The sequence below is a fragment of the Bos mutus genome, chromosome 4 (genome assembly GCF_027580195.1).
Source record: "Bos mutus isolate GX-2022 chromosome 4, NWIPB_WYAK_1.1, whole genome shotgun sequence".
Lineage (NCBI taxonomy): Eukaryota > Metazoa > Chordata > Mammalia > Artiodactyla > Bovidae > Bos > Bos mutus.
In genome coordinates, this window is record NC_091620.1 from 96,300,399 (window position 1) to 96,320,734 (window position 20,336).

A 20,336-nucleotide genomic window follows, 5' to 3' on the forward strand; every position below is an offset into this window, starting at 1 on the left:
GGATTTTCCAGGCAGAACTAGAATGGGTTGCCATTCTCTTCTCCAGGGGATCTTCCTGACCCAGAAATCAAACCTGTGTCTCTTATGGTTCCGGCATTGGCAGGAGGATTCTTTACCACTGAGCCACCTGGGAAGCTCCTATACACACATACTTATTCAACATTCAGAAAACAAAGATCATGGCATCTGGTCCCATCACTTCATGGGAAATAGATGGAGAAACAGTGGAAACAGTGGCAGACTTTATTTTTGGGGGGCTTCAAAATCACAGCAGATGGTGACTGCAGCCATGAAATTAAAAGACGCTTACTCCTTGGAAGGAAAGTTATGACCAACCTAGACAGCATATTGAAAAGCAGAGGCATTACTTTGCCAACAAAGTTTCATCTAGTGAAGCCTATGGTTTTTCCTGTGGTCATGTATGGATGTGAGAGTTGGACTGTGAAGAAAGCTGAGCACCGAAGAACTGATGCCTTTGAACTGTGGTGTTGGAGAAGACTCTTGAGAGTCCTTTGGACTGCAAGGAGATCCAACCAGTCCATTCTGAAAGAGATCAGCCCTGGGATTTCTTTGGAAGGACTGATGCTAAAGCTGAAACTCCAGTACTTTGGCCACCTCATGTGAAGAGTTGACTCATTGGAAAAGACTCTGATGCTGGGAGGGATTAGGGGCAGGATGAGAAGGGAACGACAGAGGATGAGATGGCTGGATGGCATCACTGACTCGATGGATGTGAGTCTGAGTGAACTCCAGGAGTTGGTGATGGACAGGGAGGCCTGGCATGCTGCGATTCATGGGGTCGCAAAGAGTCAGACACGAATGAGCGACTGAACTGAACTGAACTGAACTCTAAATTACCCATATTTTCAATCCCTGATTTAAAATTCTCAACTTTTTCCTTTCTAGACTTAAGAAATTATACACGTATATATGACATCTTTTTGCCTTTTTATACTGTTCATGGGGTTCTCAAGGCAAGAATACCAAAGTGGTTTGCCATTCCCTTCTCCAGTAGACCACGTTTTATCAGAACTCTCCACCATGACCCATCTGTCTTGGGTGGCCCTACATGGCATGGCTCATAGCTTCAATGAGTTAGACAAGGCTGTGATCCTTGTTATCAGTTTGGTTAGTTTTCTGTGATTCTAGATTTCATTCTGTCTGCCCTCTGATGGGTAAGGATAAGAGGCTTGTGGAAGCTTCCTGATGTGAGAGACTGGCTTGGGGGAATCTGGGTCTTGTTCTGATGGATGGGGGCATACTCAGTAAATATTCCAATTTTCTGTTGATGAGCAGGGCTGTGTTCCCTCCCTGTTGTTTGGCCTGAGGCCAAACTATGGTAGGGATAATGGTGACCTCCTTCACAAGGGCTTATGCCAGCACTGTTATTCAGTACCCCTGACTTTGCAGTAGGCCATTGTCAACTCACACCTCTGCCTGAGATTCCTGGACACTCATGGGCAAGTCTAGCTGAGTCTCTTGTGGGGTCACTGATCCTTTCTCCTGGGTCCTGGTGTACACAAGGTTTTGTTTGTGCCCTCAAAGAGTCTGTTTCCCTAGTCCTGTGGAAGTTCTATAATCAAATCCCACTGGCCTCCAAAGTCAAATTCCTTTGGGGTTCTCAATCCTTTTGCTGGATCCCAAGGTTGGGAAATCTGTTGTGAGTCCTAGAATTTTTGTAACAGTGTAAGAATTTCTTTGGTATAATTGCTCTCTAGTTTGTGGGACATCTGCTGGGTGGGCTCCATGGTGGGGCTCACACACTGTGACTCCCAGCTCTGCTGCAGCCAGAGGCCCTGTCCTTGAGTCAGGCCACTGCTGATCACTCAAACACTCTACAGCAGGCCTGGCTCAGTCTTTGTGGGGTCTCTGTGTCCTGGTGTGCACACAGTTTTGTTTGAGCCCTCCAAGCATCTCTGGTGCATAGGGGGTTTGATTCTAAATATGATTTCGCCCGTCCTACCATCTTGTTGAGACTTCTCTTTTGTTCTTGGACATGGGGTATCTTTCCTTGGTGGGATCCAATATTCTTGTCGATAGTTGTTCAGGAGTGAGTTGTAATTTTGGAGTTTTTGCAGGAGAAGATGAGCGCACGTCCTTCTACTCTGCCATCTTATTCTCTCTCAAATTGGAAAAGGAGTATGTCAAGACTGTCTATTGTCACCCTGCTTATTTAACTTATATGCAGAGTACATCATGCGAAATGCCAAGCTGGATGAAGCACATGCTGGAATCAATAATCTTAGATAGGCAGATGACATCACCCTTATGGCAGAAAGTGAAGATGAACTAAAAAGCTTCTTTATGAAAGTGAAAGAGCTGCCTTAAAATTCCACATTCAAAAAAAGAAGATCATGGCATCCAGTCCCTTCACTTCATGACAAATAGTTGGGGAAACAATGGAAACAGTGACAGACTTTATTTTCTTGGGCTCCATAGTAACTGCCGATGGTGATTGTAGCCAAGAAATTAAAAGACACTTGCTCCTTGGAAGAAAAGCTATGACAAACCTAGATAGCATATTAAAAGTGAAAGTGAAAGTTGCTCAGTCATGTACGACTCTTTGTGACCCTCTGAACTATACAGTCCAGGGAATTCTCCAGGCCAAAATACTGGAGTGGGTAACCTTTCCCTTCTCCAGGGGATCTTCCCAACCCAGGGATCAAACCCAGGCCTCCCGCATTGCAGGCGGATTCTTTACCAGTTGAGCCATAAGGGAAGCCCAGCATATTAAAAAGTAGAGACATTACTTTGCCAACAAAGGTCCATCTAGTCAAAACTATGGTTTTCCCAGTAGTCATGTATGGATGTGAGAGTTGGACCACAATCAAAGCTGAGCACTGAAGAATTGATGCTTTTGAACTGTGGTGTTGGAGAAGATTCTTGAGAGTCCCTTGGACTGCAAGGAGATCAAGCCAGTCAATCCTAAAGGAAATCATTCCTGAATATTCATTTTAAGGACTGATGCTGAAGTTGAATCTCCAATGCTTCATTATACTCCAATATTGATGTGAAGAACTGACTCATTAGAAAAGATCCTGATTCTGGGAAAGACTGAAGGCAGGAGGAGAAGGTGATAACAGGAAATGAGATGGTTGGATGGTATCACTGACTTGATGGACATGAGTTTGAGCAAGCTCTGGGAAAGGAAGCCTGGTGTGCTGCTGTCCATGGAGTCACAAGGAGTCAGACATGACTGAGCAACTGAACTGAACTAAACTGAACTATGATATCAGTTGGAAAAAAAATCTTTCATAATAGTTTATAACTAACTCCTGACAATTATAGCAGTCATTTCCTAAATTCTATATATGTTATTCACTTTAGCAAAAAGGAAATGTCATTCTTCTTCTTTATTATTATTGCATTAAAGATATGCCACTTCATTGAGTTATAGAATTACATTGAACATAAGTCAACCATTAGAATGAAATTATGAATACCAAATATACATATGTATGTTACCCTTTTTATTCTTAAAAGTTTGGGAGAATATAAGAGAAATGTATGCACGCTTAGTTGCTCAGTCATGTCCGACTCTTTGAGACCCCATAGACTGCAGCCAGCCAGGCACCTCCAGGAGAGAATACTGGAGTGGGTTGCCAAGCTCTCCTGCAGGGGATCTTCCTGATCTAGGGATCGAACCCATGACTCCTGCAATGCAGGTGGATTCTTTATCATCTGAACCACCAGGGAAGCACAAATATATATATCTCTCCTACCCTTTTCATTCTTGAAAGTGTGGGAGAATAGAAGGTAATAGGAGAGACTTACAATGCCTCCAAGTAGTCCTGTCCTCAGAGAAGGCAATGGCACCCCACTCCAGTACTCTTGCCTGGAAAATCCCATGGACGGAGGAGCCTGGTAGGCTTCAGTCCATGGGGTCGCTGAGGGTCGGATACGACTGAGCGACTTCACTTTCACTTTTCACTTTCATGTATTGGAGAAGGAAATGGCAACCCACTCCAGTGTTCTTGCCTGGAGAATCCCAGGGACGGGGGAGCCTGGTGGGCTGCCATCTCTGGGGTCGCACAGAGTCGGACACGACTGAAGCGACATAGCAGCAGCAGCAACAGCAGGCCTGTCCTAGACAAGAGGGGACTCAGCATTTAACAAGGATCCACATACTTAAATAGACATTCACTTGTATTTTTGTCCCTAAATTTTATTTTGCCCTGAAAAGATTGATTGATTTGCATTTAAACATCACTTCAGTTGTTCTTAGTAATGATCTTTTATCAGAGATTCTTCTTTATAACAAACAATATATACAGCAAATGTTGTTAGAAGTTACCCTTAATACTTACCTCTCATTGCCTACATCCCACCACTTTAGTATTTTAGTCATGGCTAAGTTGATAATACAAATTAAGAAGGGATTTGTGCTTGTGGAGATTAATGAGAAAATGGAGAGAAAGAATCTTTTCAATGATGAAAATTATATTTATACTGTAGGATTTCCTTAGTTTCATAGTTTCTTATACAGTTTGGATCAGAGGATGAAGCAGAGGACACTATGGTTTCCCCATCTATAGCTACAGCTGTCACATCATTGGAGTTGAGGCCAACATTCTGGATTCCAAGGAAAGGTGGCAGTAATAAGGGAGAAATAAAGTGCAAAACAGCTGGTAGAAAATTAAATAAAAATAATCTTTGATAGTATATAGCTGCTATTATAAGTATTAAAAATTGGTCATTTAGACTATAACCTTAATAACAAAAACCTTATAAACTGGATGTTACATTTCAGCAATGTAATAACAGGTCTTAGAGAGATTAAGCAAACTGCCTGGGATCACACAGCTGTTAAATGGCAGAAGCAAGGTTGGAATCAACAGGTATAGCCCGAGGAATTTATCTTTCTCAGTGTCCACCTCTTCTCCCATCTTCTCTATGTTCAATGCAACCTATTTCCTTTTTTTGTTAATATTTATTTATTTATTTGTCTATATTGAAAAGCAGAGACATTACTTTGCCAACAAAGATCCGTCTAGTCTAGGCTATGGTTTTTCCTGTGGTCATGTATGGACGTGAGAGTTGGACTGTGAAGAAAGTTGAGTGCCAAAGAATTGATGCCTTTAAACTGTGGTGTTGGAAAAGACTCTTGAGAGTCCTTTGGACTGCAAAGAGATTCAATCAGTCCATTCTGAAGGAGATCAGCCCTGGGTGTTCTTTGGAAGGAATGATGCTAAAGCTGAAACTCCAGTACTCTGGCCACCTCATGTGAAGAGTTGACTCATTGGAAAAGACTCTGATGCTGGGAGGGATTAGGGGCAAGAGGAAAAGGGGACGACAGAGGATGAGATGGCTGGATGGTGTCACTGACTCGATGGACGTGAGTCTGAGTGAACTCCGGGAGTTGGTGATGGACAGGGAGGCCTGGCGTGCGGCGATTCATGGGGTCACAAAGAGACACGACTGAGTGACTGAACTGAACTGAACCAGGTCTTAGTTGTGGCATGTGAACTCCTAGTTGAAGCATGTGGGATCTAGTTCTCTGACCAGGGATTGAACCCAGGTCCCCTGCATTGAGAGTGTGAAATCTTAGCCACTGGGCCACCAGGGAAGTCCCAATATATGATTATTTGGCTTCCTAGGTAAGTAGAAGCCTATTTCTATTCAGAAGAACTTCAACTGCAATATCAGTTATTTTTAAGATGATAAAATACATTGGTATAATCTGCTAGAAAATGAATGCGCCATGCACTGATCTAGATAAGAGATAATTCCTTTTATCAACTCTGTGATGGAGGTATCTAATTATTCCAATTTTTCAAAAGAACAGATAAAGGCACAGAAAAGTAAAATAACTTGCCCAAGGTCACACAGCTGCTAATTAGAGAAGCTAGGATTTGCAACAAGTCAATCTGGCTCAAGACCCTATGTTCCTGAGCAAGGCTGATTTCTCTATTAGGCACATAGACACAATGCCAAGGGCCTGCCATATTTTAGAAGACCATAAATGTGCTTTAATCTGAGTTTTTTTAAAAGAAAATAAAAAAATGGAAATAAAAATGAAGTTAATAATATCAAGTATATAGTAAATATAATATCAAAATATAATACATATAATTAATGGTTTCCCAGGTGACTCAGTGTAAAGAATCTGCCTGTCAAGCAGGAGACCCAGGTTTGATCTCTTGGTCAGGAAGATCCCCTGGAAAAGGAAATGGCAACCCACTATAGTATTCTTGCCTGGGAAATCCCGTGGATACGAGCCTGGTGGGCTATAGTCTATTGGGTTGAAAAGAGTCGGACATGACTTAACAACTAAACAAAAACAACCCAACAATAATGCGGTAATTCTGAATATATAATAATTATTTCTTATGCCAACACAATCTTAAAATATAACAATATAATTATATATTTTATTAATAATATTTAAAGGAGGAAGGACCCCATGAAAGCAAAGATGATCAGGATCCACAGAAGTCAAATTTAGCCATGTTCTTAATCACTGTGCTATGATGCTTCTCATTATAAATAAAGTTCACAGTCAAATGCTCTTAAGTTTATTTGTGGAAATAACTTTCCCCAATAGTTATCTGCCTATTATTTAGCATCCTTCATATTTATCAGCAATGATATGTCATTATCTCTTCCTAACTAAAACAAATTAAGAAATGAAAATCATCCTTTTCATGCAAATATCAATTTTTACTTCTAAACTGCATACTGAAATCATTTTTAAAAAGCAGACACAGTAAAAGGTAGCTGAGGTCAATTTCACAAAGCCTAGGAGTAAAGTCAAACAAATTATTTTACTAGGTCTCATTAATTTAATGGAGATCCAGTTTTTTGTTTGAGGGTGGACAGGTGATATAGGTTTGAAAATGTTCTGAAAACTAAAAAGTAGTTTATTATCATTTTTAAAAAACTTTTCTTGAAATAGAGTTGATTTACAAAGTTGTGTTAATTTCTACTGTAAAGCAAAGTGATTCAGTTGTCCATATCTATATTGTGCTTGTATTCTGGCTCTACAGCTTAGAAAGCTAAGAAGAGGACTCAGTATCAGTTCAGTTCAGTCACTCAGTCGTGTCCGACTCTTTGCGACCCCATGGACTGTAGCATGCCAGGCTTCCCTGTCCTTCACCAACTCCCGGAGTTTACTCAAACTCATAGAGGATAAAAATCAGTGATCAGAATGTTGAAAGGTCAGAACTTAAGTGAAAGCATAAATGAAGGAAGTAGAATTTTAGGCCTTGTTATGGATAATGAGAGAATTTATAGAAAAGCGTAATAGATCTCATGTTGCCTTGAGCATGCCTCTAGTTAACTATTTATTCAGTGTGTATTTGGTGAATGCTCAGTGTGGGCCAAGTCCATTTCCAGACAGGCTTGTACATAAAATAATGAACAAGAACACCAGAACCCGCCCTACTCCACGAAACAACTAAGCCCACCGACCACAACTAAGACCTGATGTAGCTGAATAAATAAATATTTAAAAAAAAAATCCATACTACTTTCCTGGAGCTTACGTCTTGGAGTGGAGAAGGAAGAATCAGGAAACAAATAAAAACTCGGGCATATAAGTAAACAAGTGGGAACATTTTAGACAAGCTAAATGCTATGATGAGTAAAGCAGATGAATATGCGGGAGAGATGAGGTAGGGGAGACACAGGGTGAGTCATGGAGGGCCCTTCTAAAAGGCTGTTTTACTGTGCTGTCTCTGCTTCCAGCTTATGCTTTCTGTCTGGCGGGGGTGCTATGTTATTTGTGTCTTCCTCATATAACACAGCGCCTGGCACACTGTGATGATGAGTGCTGAGACCTGCTGGTAGCAGCTGCACTTCTCCATTTGCTAAACAGAGAATTTAACAAGAGGAAATAAGTTTCCACTTCAGCAGAAGGGATTTAGTTTAGTTATTACTAAGCATATCCCAATCCTGAAGTGTTAAATCCCTAAATGGTGTTGTAATTTGCAGTTCTCGATTTCCTCTGGGTCTTAGTTTGCTCAGGCTGCCACAGCAAAATACCACAGACTGGCTTAACAATGGAGACTCATTTTCTCACCATTGCAAAGACTGGAAATACAAGATGTGGGTGCCAACTTGGCTTCTCAATGTGCGCTTGAGTGAAGTACCATAAGTCCCCTACCCACAGACAAGCTTCATTCCAAAAGTGCATTTGTAAGTCCAATTTGTTCTAAAGTCCAACAAAGTTAGCCTACATACCCAGTTAACACAGTCAGCTATATAGAACTGTACTGTCATAGGTTTATAATACTTTTCACACACAAAATAAAACATTTTTAATCTTACAGTACCTTGAGAAGTACAGTAGTACAGTACAACAGTTGACATACGGGGGCTGCCGTTAACAGTCAAGAAGAGTTACTGACGAGCAGGAGAGGAGGTGGGAAATGACAAAGCTGAAGGATTGTCAGCAGTAGGACACAGGGCAAACTAACTGTCACTTTCGCCTGACATTGACGGCACAGGTTCTGGTTCCCTGGCGGAACCAGATGCACATTTCCATCTTTGAAATTTTGCAACTTGAATGTTCGAATGTAGGGCACTTATTGTAAAGAAAGTGGGAAGGGGCAAGAGAGAGACAGAATGAGAGATAATCCCTCTTTCTTGCCCTTCTTACTCTTTATACAAGGCCACTAAACTCACTGTGAGGGCCCTACCCTCAGGAATCATCTAATCCTAATTACAGAAGGCAATGGCAACCCACTCTGGTACTCTTGCCTGGAAAATCCCATGGACTGAGGAGCCTTGTAGGCTGCAGTCCATGGGGTCGCTAAGAGTCGGACACAACTGAGTGACTTCACTTTCACTTTTCACTTTCATGCATTGGAGGAGAAAATGGCAACCCACTCCAGTGTTCTTGCCTGGAGAATCCCAGGGATGGTGGGGCCTGGTGGCCATCGTCTATGGGGTCGCACAGAGTTGGACACGACTGAATCGACTTAGCAGCAGCAGCAATCATCAGATGGGGCTTCCCAGGTGGCGCTAGTGGTAAAGAATCTGCCTGCCAATGCAGGAGACTCAAAAGACGAGGGTTTGATCGCTGGAGGGGAAGATCCCCTGGAGAAGGGCATGGCAACCCACTCCAGCATTCTTGCCTGGAGAATCACCATGGACAAAGGAGCCTGATGGGCTACCATCCATGAGGTCTCAAAGAGTTGGACACGACTGAGCGATTTAGCATGCACACATGCAGCATCAGATTAGGGGTTAGAGTTTCAACATACACAATTTTTTTTTTCTTTTGGAAGGGGTGAACATAGATATTCAGTCCATATGCTTTGTTTTAGCATCTTTAACAATAGGATGTATTTAGTAATTCCCTTAAGAGTCATTCCTCAGCTAGGTGACAGGAATACAACCATGAGTAAGAGGAATTCCTGTCTCCTGGAGCCTTGTGTCTAATTGTAGCATAAATTTGAATGTCAAATAAATGGATTCAGTCTGTGATGGACTGGGCATTTGGAAAGAGAGAAGTTCTTATAGTCACCCTCTAAGGTGGCCCCCAATGATCCCACCCTCCTGTTATTCTTCCGCTTTCTGTACCATCCCTCTCTCATGAGGTATTAGTCTGTATGACCAGTAGCCTGTGGCAGAACTGTTGGTTAGTCATTTTCAAGATTTGATTGTAAAAGACGGATTTCCATCTTGAGCTACCTCTCTTGGATTATTTGCACTGGGAAGCCATGTCATCAGCAGCTCTGTGGAGAGGAACACATGGTGAAAATCCGAGCTATGTGGCCAATAGTTACAAGGAGCTGAGATGGCCAGCCACCACATGAGTGGACTTAGATGCAAATTTCCTAGCTCCAGATGTCTGCAGCTCCAGTCTACAGCTTGAATCTCAAGAGGGACCCTGAGCCAGAAACACTCAGCACGTTTCCTCCCAGATTCCTGACTCACAGAAACTGTGAGATAAATAAATGTGGATTAACTTAAGCCACTAAATTTGGGGTAGTTTGTAACTGTGTGATAGATAACTAATGCAGATCTTTCAGTGCAGATGATTTGAGAGACAATGATCTAGAGTGTTCTTGATCAATGGTCAAATATGGAAAGCTTAAGTGAGAATTGATAAGCTCTCAATAAGCTAGAAAAATAAGAAGAGTAGCAATGGCGTTGATACCAAAATTGATGCACTACTGGCGTCTGTTTGAGCTGTAAGATTGAGTTACCCAGGATCCAAGCATTGATATCTCACATTTATGTCACGAAAGAGTCAAGTAACAAGAGCTATTTATAATGAATGTCATGGCCTTTTCCTCTGTTTTAACTGATAACACTTATTATTTTAAGAATTCTGAGTTATCAGTAGGAGTGGGTGTCAGAATGTGTATATGTAGAAGAAAGAATATCGTTGTCTCAACTCTAAATGCAAAATTATTTTTAGTTCTCATTCATATACATACCTGCTTCCTGAATGCCTTTCTGATAATGCCTTCCTTTATGGACTCAAATGATGTCTAGAGCATCAGATACAAATCTTTCCTAACAAAGGTAAGGCTCTCATCATAAAAAACTTATTTTTCTGGGTAGACTATGTTTCTCCAAAATACATTTGATAAACCTATGAGCATTGATATTATTTGACACCAGAGAAACAGGTAGTAATTTCAATTTAGAACATAAAAATGAACCAAGAATAAAAATCCAAGTTGTATTTAGAGTGTGTCTTACAGATACAAAGAAGATTTGCAGCTTTCTTTGATGTGCTCACATGAAATGCCTGTAGTCAAAGGGCTATTTTTAAACTTGAGAAGAAATTCGGGACAAAAGGAACATTTTAAATATAAAAGAGAACTCTCGGGAAGATCACAGAGAAGTGAAATCACTATTACAAAGTTCAAAGACACATTGTTCTTCAAATACCAAGAAGCTGACTTAAGGATCATTGGTGACCCTCATTCTGGGACGACTTTTCTAGCTTTTAAGGAAGTGATGGACATGAAGCTGTTCTTTTGCCCCTTTTCAGAAATCACTCTGTTTTGGACCACTTTTCTGCTTTACTTTTTTGAGACTAATCCCTCTGTTGTCAGGCAACATTTTCTGTCTCCTTCAACTACTAGGCTAGAGTTTTTGAACTCAGTGAGGAGATCCGAATTGCAGGTAATTAGCATGTGGTGTCAGGCATCAAGTTGGCCGATCATAAGAGACTAGGGAAAGGAATCTGAGGTGTCAGTCCCTGGTTGGAGCAGGAAAAATATCAGAGACCAGGAATTGCTCCCACGTCGATGGGAAGCTGGAAAATTATTTTAAAACATGGGCAGGAAGCCAGGCAGACCAGTCCCATGTATTAAGGACCATTCTAAAAGTTAGCTGGAAGGTCATAGGGATAGATCTGTGACCTCAGGCCAAGGAGGACTGACCCAGAGAGGCGGAATCTATTGTTTGATGTCAGAGAGAAGCTCTAATAAACAGGACATGAAAGGCAACTTCTATGAGTACCAACTCTGAGAGGCAATTTGAATACATTAGCTCATTTCTTCCTCATAGCAATTTTGGAAGATAGGTTTTATATCCATTACATAGATGTGGCAACTGAGACTCAGAGAGATGAAGCAATTTGGCCTTTGTTGGAGCCACCATTCATGTCCATGACTGTCTGATGCCAAATCCTCTTTCACTACACAACTTTTTATTGTCCTATGAGTGATTTTATTTAACACAGTCATTGACTAAAAATAATAAACTTAGGGGACTTCTTTCATAAGGGATCTCAAGAGCATCAAACTCTTTATTTAATGTGCTTAAAAATGAAAGAAAGGTCACAGTGGTACAGGTTATGATTCTGAATTATATAATTCAGATACTTTGCTGTTGGTCACATATCAGATCCTTAGAAATCACAAAGAATGTTTATCTGTGTCAAAAATAAAAGAAACCAATACATAGGAGAAATATATTTAGCTCAGTGCATCTTTTAATTTTCTTTTTGATGATAATTTTAAGAATTTTTATCTAAAAGCCATTTGTACGCAGGTAGTCAGTCCTTTGGAGAAGGCAATGGCAACCCACTCCAGTACTCTTGCCTGGAAAATCCCATGGATGGAGGAGCCTGGCGGGCTACAGTCCATGGGGTCTCTAAGAGTCGGACACGACTGAGCGACTTCCCTTTCACTTTTCACTTTCATACATCGGAGAAAGAAATGGCAACCCACTCCAGTGTTCTTGCCTGGAGAGTCCCAGGGACAGAGGAGCCTAGTGGGCTGCCGTCTATGGGGTTGCACAGAGTCGGACACGACTGAAGCGATTTAGCAACAGCAGCAGCAGTCAGTCCTTTTCAACTATCCAGTAAATTTTGGTTTGTTTTCAGAACAGTCACTGCCTACAACATTGCTTAGGGAATATTTGAAATGCATTTATATTTGTAGAATAAGGCAATTCAGTAGCATGGTGTCCATTCACTGGTTCACTCATCCTACAACACCTTCTATATGCCAGTAGCTGAGAACGCAATTGTAATCACAGTACGAAGAAGTTTATTGAATGAAGGATGGTAATTAACATTTACACAGTATTTAGAGCTATCAAAAAATGCCAGCTCTGAGAGGCCACAGGAAGGAATGCTCCTAATTCTACCTTGGAGTAAAAAAGCAAACTATACTTCCAGAAAGAAAGCTATACTTCCAGAAAGTACTTTGGAAAGCCCATCTTGAAAGCCTCTTCCCAATGTGTAATAACATTGATAATAAAATGATTAACTTGTTAGTCATTAGATTGTTCTAAATCAAGTTGTGTCCCAGGAGAATAAAATTCCATTTCTAAAATGGACCTTGAGAATCCCTTTTTCACTAACTTGTCTTTTATATTTGAGGAAAGCACCTCCACCACACCTGCATCTCCCACGGTGGGCCAGAAAACAACTATGAGGATAGAGACTGGTGACCTCTGCTGACACTTTACTGTTTAAAGTTATCAGTGCCATGCCTTCAAATCTAGAGGAAATGCCAGTGGTCCTCTTTCCAAAGAAAGGTAAAGGATTTATGTTTTGCTCTTTGTTCATTATTTATTTCAAAATTTACAAGTCACTCAAAGTTAAGATTCATGACTATCTAGATATATCGTTATTCTATGTGAAAAGTTCTGTGGTTCTTACAAAACTAACTATAAACTGCTAATGTGTTCATCCCTTATATGGACTAAAAATGACCATGATATGTGCATGTTGTAATAAACCATTCCACTTGCTAAAAGAAAAATGTAAAGATCTTTTATATCACAACTCTAATCAGACTTCCTGTAGGTACATGTAACTAATAGTAAGAGATAGGCTGTGTATTCTTCTTTTAGATGATAAAAATCAATATTTCTGGGTAAATTCAATACTTATAGAAAGAGAAAAATATAGGTATATACACTATACATTATAGATTGGCAGTGGGGCTGATATTGCCCCAAGTGTTGAAAATTGGTTCTTGGAAGGATGGATGCTAGTGTTACACTAATTTGTGATCTTACAAAGGACTACAGGATATAAACAGATAAATAGTGTATCCATAATATCAAAATTTAATAGGAGGGAAGTTAGGAATAAAAAATATCCACAAAGGCTCTTTGGGGGGTAATAATAAAAAAATGTTGAGTAACACTAGTGTATAAGTATATATACACATGTCTCATATATGTATATATAGGCATCTTTATGCTCACTATTTTTCCTTTAGAACAAAACAATATATGATATTCTGTATCTGTCCCTTGCTTTTATTTTTTAATATGCTATGTCACATATGGCAAAGAATTGATGCTTTTGAACTGTGGTGTTGGAGAAGACTCTTGAGAGTCCTTTGGACTGCAAGGAGATCAAAGCAGTCAATCCTAAAGGAAATCAGTCCTGAATATTTATTGGAAGGACTGATGCTGAAGCTGAAGAAGCTCCAATACTTTGGCCACCTGATATGAAGAGCCAACTCCTTAGAAAAGACCCTTACTCTGGGAGAGGTTGAAGGCACGAGGAGAAGCGGACAGCACAGGATGAGATGTTTGGGTGGCATCACCAACTCAATGAACGTTGAGTTTGAGCAAGCTCCAGGAGATGGTGAGGACAGGAAAGCTGGCTTGCTGCAGTCCATGGGGTCACAAAGAGTCGGACACCGCTGGGCGACTGAACAACAGCATGTCACATGTAAAGCAGGATTTACACAGGCCAATACTTGCAGGGATCAGGTAGGTAACATAAATAAGAAAAACAGGAATTAGGGAAGAGGTGTGGACGACAGCAAAACTGATACCCATGCTCCTGTACACAAGGGGGAAGTGGGATTCGGCTCCAGTTGAAGGCTGCTATGTGGGAATTTGGTCTCAGTGTTATCATATCCTCTGATTTGCCAAGCAATAGTGGAAACACAAACTTTACGTGTTGACATTGAATTTTCCAAGTGTGTCAACATCTTGTGGGTCAAGTGAAACATGTCCGAACGAGTAAACATCGCAGGTCTCCCTTTGGACTTCTGGTAGAGGTCCAACCTGGGGTTTCCCCAGATTGATTCAGAAGCCAACTACAACAAAATTCCTTGCACAGAATTTTCATGTGATGTGCTTGCTGGGCTTCAGTTCAGGTCTACTGAATCAGAAACTCTATGGATCCATCGAGGAACATGAATTTTTAACAAGGAGTTTCTTATGTAATCTCAAGTTTGATAACCAAGAACACAGCATACTTTTTAACAGATATATTACCTCCATAATTGGATGCCAAAGTAAGAAATGACCATACTGTATTAAAAACCATGTCCTTATTGGTGGGTATTGAAGTTGCTTCTAAATTCCCCCCTCTATACATAATACTTCAGTAAATGTCCTTTTGCACATTGCTTTTATTTTTATAGATTTAAAAAATCAGGATTACTGGATCTAATTAAGGTCTAATAGATATTGTACATTTTAGGGTCTAGTAGATACTGCAAATTTACTTTAAAAAGGGTGCAGAAAGTTACATTCCAACCAGAAATATATATGAGTGTCCTTATCCCAACAGTAACATCACTGGACATTAGAATTGTTTTTCTTCTTGATAGAATAAAGATTTAAAAATTTTCTTTTTTTAAATGAAAAATGTTCTGACTTCCAATGCAGTTAAGCATATTTTTAGAAAACACATGTTTACATTTTCTTTATTTGAGGAGTTTGGAGATATATCCTTGCTGAGAATAGCAGGTTAGAGTGGAAGCTAACACCTTGTATACAGTGTTAATTTTATTGACACCTTTACCTGCTTCCTAGGGTCTACCCTCTTCTCAGATCGCTGCTTCTCTTCCCACAGGGAGCCCACTATAGCCACTAATTGTCTTTCACCATTCTGGTATATGTTTCTGAGTTTTATGTTCACTTGTTCATCCCTATCTCCACTTGGCTATTTTAATAGTCTATCTTTTCCTTATTTATTTGATGTAGCTCTGTGCAAACTAGGCCATTAGCAATTCACTATAAAAAGTATTTAAAGAATTATACAGGTTACTGTTTTACTTAATAATCAACCCAATTTGGACAAAATTTTACTTAATTTCAATCATATTCACCCATTGAATCAATCAGTACCCTTAGTTTCTCTTTTTGCTTTTAGAAATGTGCTCTATTTACCACCATGCATTTTCAGTATAATGCTATAATAAGTTAACTCCAGAATAATAGTGATTTTTATTTTATTAAATAACAGCAAAGGAACTATAAAGATTTAAATAGCTTTATATGCAAGTTAAAAACTTTCCAACCTCAGAAATGGATTTTTATGGGGGGAGGGGGGAGAGAAATGGGCTTTCTCTCAAGAGTTTTAATTTCAAAACCCAAATGGAATTTCAAAATAGAAGTAAATAAATGTCAAAGCCTCTTGGCCTCTGCTCTGCCATTCTATGCCTGAAATCCTGCCAAAATGAAATTTTCCATTCAAGAAGAACTGGCATTTACTAAGCTGATGTTTAAAGACTCACTTTTAAAAGTAGTGGAAACTTTGTGCAACTTTGGACGTTCCTCTGTGAATAGAACAGCTGCCTCTGTAGACATTTTCCACAATGGTAATGTTTTCTGAAAAACGAATTTTTAGCCCTTTCAATGTCTTCAGCCACTGGGTCTACTGGTTTTTCCCAGCGCCAAGCATAGAAGATAAACAGTAACCAAACTACAAGCTAGTGTCTCACTAAGTATCACGGCACAAAAAGGACAGAGAGAAAAAGGACAGAAGAGAAAGAGAGAAGAGGGAGAATAGTCTGATAGTCCATTTGCTATACAGAAATATTTATCTCAAAACTGTGTACTCTTTCAACAAAACTGAGCTGTAGCCTGGCTTGAATATGTATCATCATATTCCATTGCTGTTAAGATCACACAGTTAAAAGCTGAGTTCGTTTAAAGAATCCAAAGGGGGAAATATGGAGCCCCTGCAATACGTAATCAAATCCGAGGATTAAGTCTCCGCTTCTGTTGGTCAATCCAGCCTAGGTGGGGAGAAGCGGCAGTGCTTTGGGGTGCCTATGAAAGAGTGAAGTTTTGGGAAATGGAAACTAAAACTGTCAGCCAGCGAAAGCCTGCAGTGTTCGTAAAGGAAACTTTAAAAAATTAATAAACTATGGGATGCATCTAAGGTAGAAATGAACATTACAGAATGTTGTGAAAAAACTGAAATCCATTTTACTGCTTGTCAGTCTAAAAGCAGTGACTTGCAGCAACAAGCAAAAGTTCCTAGTTTGTCTTTAACGCTTTCTCACACCTCTCCTTAAATTCTCTTCCTTTCCTCTTTTGCAGCTCTTCTCATATGCAGTGTACCCTGGAATTAACCCCGAGTCTTCCTTTGATTTCTAGCTCCCGCCGCACTCCCCCCACCCCACCCCCAACTCCCACCCTTTATGTTCCAAGACCCAAGCCTACTTTTCCTCATCTTCTAATATTTGTTGGTTGACGGGGCTTGGAGGAGGTAGCGAGGCAGAAAAAAGTTTTGTGGTTTGGAAAACTTGGGCCTTTGTTGTGTCATTTCCCCCACCGCTCCCCGCCCCCACCACGTGACCAAGACAGGCCGGAATTTTGTGAATGGAGCTGAAAGGTGGGTGCAAGGGAGGGAGAAGCTCCGCCTCCTTCCCTAAAGCGGCCAATCTCCTAGCGGAGCGCTGCGGGGTCAGCAATAAACAACAATGGGCTGGGAACAGACGGTACGTTATTGGCTGCGGAGAGAACCTCGCGGGGGCTGAGCCCGAAGCTCCGCCCCTCCTGTTACCCTGGTTACCCGTCCGGCTCCAGGCGCAGAGAAGGTCTTTGGAAACTGTTGCCCAGATTAGAGGGGCTGGGCTATCCCGGGAGTGTTGGGCGGCGGGGCACGCTTGCTGCCTGATTGCACCCTGGGAAAGTACCCGAGAGCCTCACTGTGCCGGCCTTGAAGCCAGGCTGCGCCCAAACCTCTCCCTGGCCGGGGTAAATGTGCGGTTCCCGCTTAAAATACTTGTAGGTGCGCGCCTTAGGACCGGCTAACTCTGATTCACTGCTTTTAAAGAACTCACGGTGTGTGCCCTTGCTGTCCACAGTTATTGGGTGTTTCCCCAGTATTAAGGTTTTTAATATTATTATTATTAATTAAAAAAATTGACCCTTGACTTCCATGGGTCCGGAATTGCGTCTTGTGCACTCATACTGCAGTTTAATATGGCTCCATAATGTTCCATTTAAGGAAAAACTTTGAATTAGAAATTGAGAATTGCAGCACGTTTCCCAACGGGCTGAACAGCTGCCGAAAATTTCCTTTGGTCTTTAGCTCTGGTCGCCACCAGGATCACAAATGAATTTTAACACCGCTGAGTCCCCGGTGCCATTCCGCGGCCTCTCAGCCCCGGTTGGGCCGAGGCTTTCTTAAGTGACTCTTTACAGCTCTAAGCCAGGTTGGAGGGTCAGGCAAGTGGTTTCAGAATTGCAGCCCTCCCTTTTTAACGTCCTAGTCATTGTCCTTGAAACCCGACCCCCCTTCTCCCCTCGCCACCAACTCCCGGCTCTAGCAGTTTAAAAACTGGAGAGGAAGTGAAAGCGTCAAGTACAGTAAGTGACACCCTCCGCCTCCGTGTATACATAACAAAAGCTCAGGAAATGTGCGAGTCCCTAGGATATCCGAGCTACCCCAACCCATCCCTGCCCCTCCCCACCTCCACTGGGGACTCGAAACACCTAGTTGGAGTGCACACGTGGGACACATTTTATACTTTTCCTCACTTAGATAGCTCCGTAGTTCTCTCAGTTCCCCCTCCCAACGCAACCCCTTCTAAAAAGCAATTCCTCTGCTTCTCCTAAGAGCTTTCCCCACAGATCTTACTGTCCCATGAAAGACTGACTTGAGGATGACGTTTTAAAAAAAATGTTTTTGATACATCATAACGGTGATGGTGGGCGTTGAAAAACGGGAAGAGAACTTGGGCCAAAAGCTTAGTAGGAACGAGGCTGTATTGCGAGGTGGGTTCCTTATCAGGTTCAAAGTGGAGGGACTGGAGATCTCGAGGAAGGTGAGGTAGGAGACTACGGACCCACGGTCTTGGAAGATCGCGCTTCAGAGTATGTATCTGACGCGAACGAAAGTGCTTTAGGAAAGTGCTTCAGTCCGATAGTGGACCAAACACACCAGTTAGGAGAACTGGCGACTCGATACACATGGCTTCGGTGTCCCCAGGCGCCTTAACAATAAGCAGCAGGTTAGGACGGCAGCCGATTTGCTCTGTGGAGTTTCCAGGCTGTGGTCACAGCGCCGGCAGGCACAGCACCAGCTTGGGCAGAGGGGCGCGGGAGATTCACGAGAAGGGGCAGCGAGCCTCCTGATTGACAGCCCGAAATCTGATCTTGTGAAAGAGACGCGGAGCCAATGGGAGGCAGCGATCCATCAGTTTGGATTGGAGGCCCCTGGAGGAGAAGTAGAGGAAAAACCACCGAATTGAGCTCTGTCAGAGGCGCTTTCGGCTTCCAAGGGGGAAGTGCTGGGCAATAATTAATGTTTTTATTAAAATTGGAGGGAATTTTTTGCAGCCGTTCGCCTAGCGTGGCTTTCAGGTGGGTCTTTCCGACAACTTTTTATGTCTCTCCAGATAATTGCATGGTTGTGGGTTGCAAAAACTATCCTTACGAAAGAGGTGTCTCCGTCTCTTTAGTCCCGTTAGGTGCAAAGCAAGTCTCGCTGATCGCCATTGCTAGTTTTGCACACGTTTGCGAATCAGAGCTGCCCGGGGTACACCGACCGCGCAGGGAAACATCGAGAGTGAAAATAAATACATCGCCTCTTGTTCGAATTTTTGCTACTGAGGAAAATATGTAAATTGTGAACTCTCTTGGCTCTCTTTGGATCCAGGTGAAGGAGGCTGTGTAGGGAGGGTTATTTTTGTGAATGGGACTGTCGGAGGATAATTAGCTATGCAAATTCAAGAGCTTCATTCATGATTTTTTTTTTTTTTTTTTAAAGCCTAAAAGCCATCTTGTTCCCCTCTAGGTTGATAGAAGTCCAGATTCCGAGGAAATCTCCAGCTAGATGCTTAAAATATAAAACACTGAGCTGAGATTTGCGAAGAGCAGCAGAATGGATGGATTTTATGACCAGCAAGTGCCTTACATGGTCACCAATGTGAGTGATCAGTTCGAAAGTTGCTGTTTATAAACTTGACTCCGACGGAGGGGAGAGGGGGGAGGAGGGCGAGTGAGAAGGTGGGGGGGGAGCAAGGGGGTTGGGACTGCAGATACTTTATCTGCTTTGTTGCCACTGTAGGGCGACTCTGCTTCTAGAAGCCCAGTCTTCAAAATGAGCTTACCTTTCAGTGATTTGGATAAGGCATAGTTTTGTTTTTAAGACCCCCCCCCCCTTTTTTTCTGTTTAAAGTGCTCAAGATGAGTGGAAGAAGAGAAGGAGGGCAGCAGCAGCTGCTGCACTCAAAGTTTTTGGCTGGGTTTGTCTGCCACATTGAAAAGAATGAAGTTGAGACAAATGCTGACACTTTTTTGTTTACATGGGTTTTGTTTCTTTTTTCTTCTTCTTCTTTCTCATTGTCTCTCTTATGTTTTTCATTTCATCACTCTCTTTTTGTTCTTTTTTTAGGGGATTATCTGAGAGAATAAACTTCAACTGTGTTTTAATCTAGCTTCGATCTAGCCTAAAAACGACTTTAAGTGTAATTGCTTAATGTTGTTTTGATGCTGAGATACCATGAATCTATGACTGATACACAGTGTATTCAGATCCGCACAGGGAAGCAACTCTCCCTGGCTGTTGAATTCTCAGCATATGCTTTCACTGTCAAATGAATGCAGAAAATGGATATTGGGATTGATACCATGGACTTTTATTTTTCTGTTTAAGGAGAGGATCCAGTAGACTTCTGTATGCCTGTGTGTGTGCGTGTGTGTGTCTGTGT

At 41.6% G+C, this 20,336-nt stretch overlaps 1 protein-coding gene across 2 annotated transcripts in view; it reads left to right on the forward strand.

Annotated features, from left to right (window-relative positions):
* The first annotated feature begins 18,481 nt into the window (after window positions 1-18,481).
* ETV1 (ETS variant transcription factor 1) overlaps window positions 18,482-20,336 on the forward strand; it is a 98,922-nt gene continuing 97,067 nt past the window's right edge. Inside the window, exons 1-3 of one of the 2 annotated variants that reach the window (XM_070369775.1) lie at window positions 18,483-18,987; window positions 19,086-19,282; window positions 19,421-19,552. In XM_070369775.1, the coding sequence (XP_070225876.1) occupies window positions 19,508-19,552 (45 nt within the window). In that variant the 5' untranslated portion in view covers window positions 18,483-18,987; window positions 19,086-19,282; window positions 19,421-19,507. Of the gene's footprint in view, window positions 18,988-19,085; window positions 19,283-19,420; window positions 19,553-20,336 lie in introns of both variants that reach the window. The other variant, XM_070369776.1, reaches the window with a different exon arrangement.